Raw genomic sequence first — 3,690 nt, 5'->3', positions numbered from 1 at the left:
CAAACTTTAAATAAAAAACTTTTTTTTTTGCTAAAAGAAAACTAAAAAATATGTACCTTTAAGGAAAGCAAATATTAAGTCAATAATTGGCAGAAATACTTTTAAAACAGCTAATACTTCTATCTTATGTCACATTTTAGATTTAATAACTTTTTTTGTCTGCCATTAAACAGCAATATTATAAAACATTTGTAAGTGAAGTTTTTTTAAGTTGAGACAAAACGCAATACTATAACTCATTCTCACTGATAAACAGATACAAAACGGTAAGTAAACTTACTTTTTTTAACTACGTTATTACTTATCAAAAAAGCTTGTACTTTTTTATTAGCACCATACATAAAACAACCGCCATAAAAAGTTTGAATACATAATGTTTTATTTATAACACTTTATACACTAAAAATGTTGAAACTCTTATTTTAGAGATGTTTTGAAACTTGATAATAAATTTGAAGCTTATTTGTTATTGATAATATGCATGAATATTAACAAGACTTAAAAACTTTATATAAAAACTTAAAAACTTTTTACTACATAACATTAAACAGAAGAAAGAATTATCTAAACAATTAAACGTCATATCCGACAAGGCTGCCCCTTCCAATGACCTCACCAACAAAGAACCAGCAGCAAACTTCAGTGAAGACCATGGCGTTCAAAAGCGCTTGTTTCACTGGAAGCTGTGTGAACTGCATTGAAGTCACGTTTGAAATTCCTGTGTTAAAATGATTTGTTTATAAATAAGTGTATTTTATTTATTTTCTTTTTTGTTGATTTGAAGTTACATTGCTTATTCCTGTTTAAAATTTAGTTGTTTACAAAAAACTGTATTTTAATGTGCATGGTAATTATCGATTAGTAGATTATTTATTTTTTAATTATTTTACTTTTTCTTATATGAAACTGATATAATTAGAAATGATTATAGAAATGGTATTTTTTAATATACTTAATAACCAGTGAAATTAAACAAACAATTTTATTACAAAGTAAACCATAACTTTTATTGAATCAAATTACTGATTCCTGTAACAATTAAACCATTAAAGTTTTTCTAAACTATAAATTAATTTGTTAGAAAAAAGCAACTAAAATGATATAAAATTGAAAGTTTTTAAACTTTTATTGATACAAGCTCTAATTCAACTTTTTTAAATATTAAATACTCGTTGACATCATTAAATAATCAGATGATAAAAGTTGAAAAGTTTTAAACACAGTTATGAATTTATACTATAAAAACAATCAATTTTTACTTTCTTTTTACTTTTTTTCAAAGAGTATTAATAATATTAGCTAAATTTCAGTGGAGATAAAAGTCAAGTTCAGTATAGCAGAGTTTTTTACTCATAATAGTTTTTATTAGATTATTAATAAGAACTTTTTTAAATACATTTTAAAATTTAAAAGATCAATAAGAATGTTTGTAATTTAAATTTTTGTAACTTCTTATTGGTATATCTTAAAGAGCCAAGCCTAAATAACCTAAGTATAAGCTTTGTGTAAGAAAAATTTAGTAAGATTTTAATACGTCTAGTTTTAACTTTTTAAGCTAATCACGAACTAATTTAACAATCTAGGAAACAAAATATTAATAGAGATTTTTCAAAGTAATAAATATTCTCAATACAAACTAATAACAATAAAACTTTTTTGTAAGGGATAAATACAAAAATACAAGTAAATTAAATTATTAAAATAAAAAGTAAATTATTAAGAAAACAACGCTATTGGTGGGTAGATATTTTTTACAAGTTGCACTTACTTTAAACTTAGCAAGCATGTAATTCTACCATTAATAGATTTGTATATAAGAATAGGAGACGTAATATTAAACATTCATAATGATCGAAAGAAATAATTAAAATTTAAAAAATCAAAACAATTTTCTAGGATTTGCTCTTGAACTTTCTTAGTTTAAACTTAACTCAAGAAAAAAAAAAAATTGTAGTATTTAACTTAGTTTTGAGTAAAAGTGCTATATTTTTTACTGCTGGTCTTAAATGTTTATCTTTTACTTAAGATTATTAAGATATATTTTTTTCTTGTAATGGTAGAATAATATAATGAAGTATGACTTAAAAATTCAAGACAAAATGAACAAAGATAGAATTTTAGTGAATTGTTTTTAATTCAAAGAAAATTGTCAATGAAAAGTTTCTACTGCTTCTATTTTATCTAAAACTTTACAGTAAAACTTTTATGAAAAGTATATTATTTTATTTAAATTAAAAAAATATTTATTTATTTTAATATCTTATAAAGTATTTTAGTATAAATAACTTGAGAGTATGCCAACCTTTAGTGAAAAGAATAGCAAACTTAAATTTATAAACAAAAAAATCTATAAATACAAAACTTTTATATGTTTAAAAATAAAGCAAACAAAATGTTCAAACTAGTGTAGCTGAGTAACATTTATGATAACTCAATAACTTAAGAGATATTCTAATTCAATAATTTTGTAAAAATTTAGCAAATAAATACCTTTAGTAAGAAGAGGGATGGCCTGTCCAACTTCAACAGGGGTGGGTGGGCGAAGTTCTACTTTTGCGTAATACATGAACTTGCTCAATTGAGGTTTTGCTGCCTCCATCAATACTGGAACCTGTGCTGAAAGTTTTGCCACCAACTTGCTCATATTGATTTTATTTAAAGTCTGAGAAAATATATTTTATTGCAAAACTAAGTTAGGCTAAAAACATGTTTTTTGTTGACTACTACAAGCAGATATTTATGCACACATTTTGGTTTTAGAAAATAGAACATACAAATAATAAATTTTATAATATTTAGAAAAACATTCTAGCAAGTGTTTGATAATTATACATTAATAACACTTTTTAAAATATAAAAATGTTTACTATTATGGTATATTGCAGCAAAATTATTTTGATAAAAACAGTACTTTATGAATTAGTTTATAAATAAACTAATGTTTATTGCAAGTTGTTTCTAATTTGTACACTTATATTTTTGCTATCAGACACTTCTAATAGTCGAATAAAATTCATAACAACTTTGAGATTTATAGGATCAAAGTCAGTGAGTTCAATAGTTATCAAGGTTTTTTTAAAACAAAAATGCAAAAATAAACCTTGTTCACTAAAAATATTTTTTTAATTTTATAAATATTGTTCTTCAAATTTTTACAGTCATAAAATATAGTTCAAATATTACTAATATTTATGTAACTCATATCAAGGAATTTTCATAATTTGAAAAAATCATACATCTTTCTTTTATTTGAAATTTATATTTTAAAACTTCCAACACCAGAAACAATGTTATGTTTTTTAAGAAATATTTCCTGAAGTATTGACATCTCTACCTCAAGAAAAAAGTAATTATAATATTTTATTTCTAAATAATTAAGAGCGTAGAGGGGCTCTTTTTTACTTTTGATTTTAGCTAGCAGTTGCATTTTACCCTGGAAACTAAATTAGTTTCTTAGATATGATGGTAAAAAGTCGGAAAGCTCTAAAGGTTCCTTATGGAAGGACTAAATTAAATAGAAGAAAAAACTGTCTAGACCTAAAGTCTTCAAGCAACCTTTCTGAAACCTCACCATTTAATTTAAACTAAATAATAAATATTTCTATAGTAGGATTTTTTTTGAGCAAATATTTTTTCAATAAAAATATACTTTTGTTTTTATTTTGGTCATAAAGGTCTTTTTTTTTTTTA

At 23.3% G+C, this 3,690-nt stretch overlaps 1 protein-coding gene across 1 annotated transcript; it reads right to left on the bottom strand.

Annotated features, from left to right (window-relative positions):
- Positions 1 to 557: 557 nt before the first annotated feature.
- LOC145837012 (ATP synthase F(0) complex subunit g, mitochondrial-like) lies at positions 558 to 2,658 on the bottom strand. The gene is made up of 2 exons (XM_082944779.1): positions 2,491 to 2,658; positions 558 to 718 (listed from the first exon to the last, which is right to left on the bottom strand). The coding sequence occupies exons 1-2, from the start codon at positions 2,642 to 2,644 to the stop codon at positions 573 to 575; spliced, it is 300 nt and encodes a 99-aa protein (XP_082800905.1). The 5' UTR covers positions 2,645 to 2,658; the 3' UTR covers positions 558 to 572.
- Between the last annotated feature and the right edge of the window lie 1,032 nt (positions 2,659 to 3,690).

The sequence above is a fragment of the Thalia democratica genome, chromosome 5 (genome assembly GCF_965202585.1).
Source record: "Thalia democratica chromosome 5, ktThaDemo2.hap1.1, whole genome shotgun sequence".
Lineage (NCBI taxonomy): Eukaryota > Metazoa > Chordata > Thaliacea > Salpida > Salpidae > Thalia > Thalia democratica.
The sequence above is the reverse complement of the archived record's forward strand: the minus strand, read 5'-3'. Positions and strand labels throughout refer to the sequence as shown.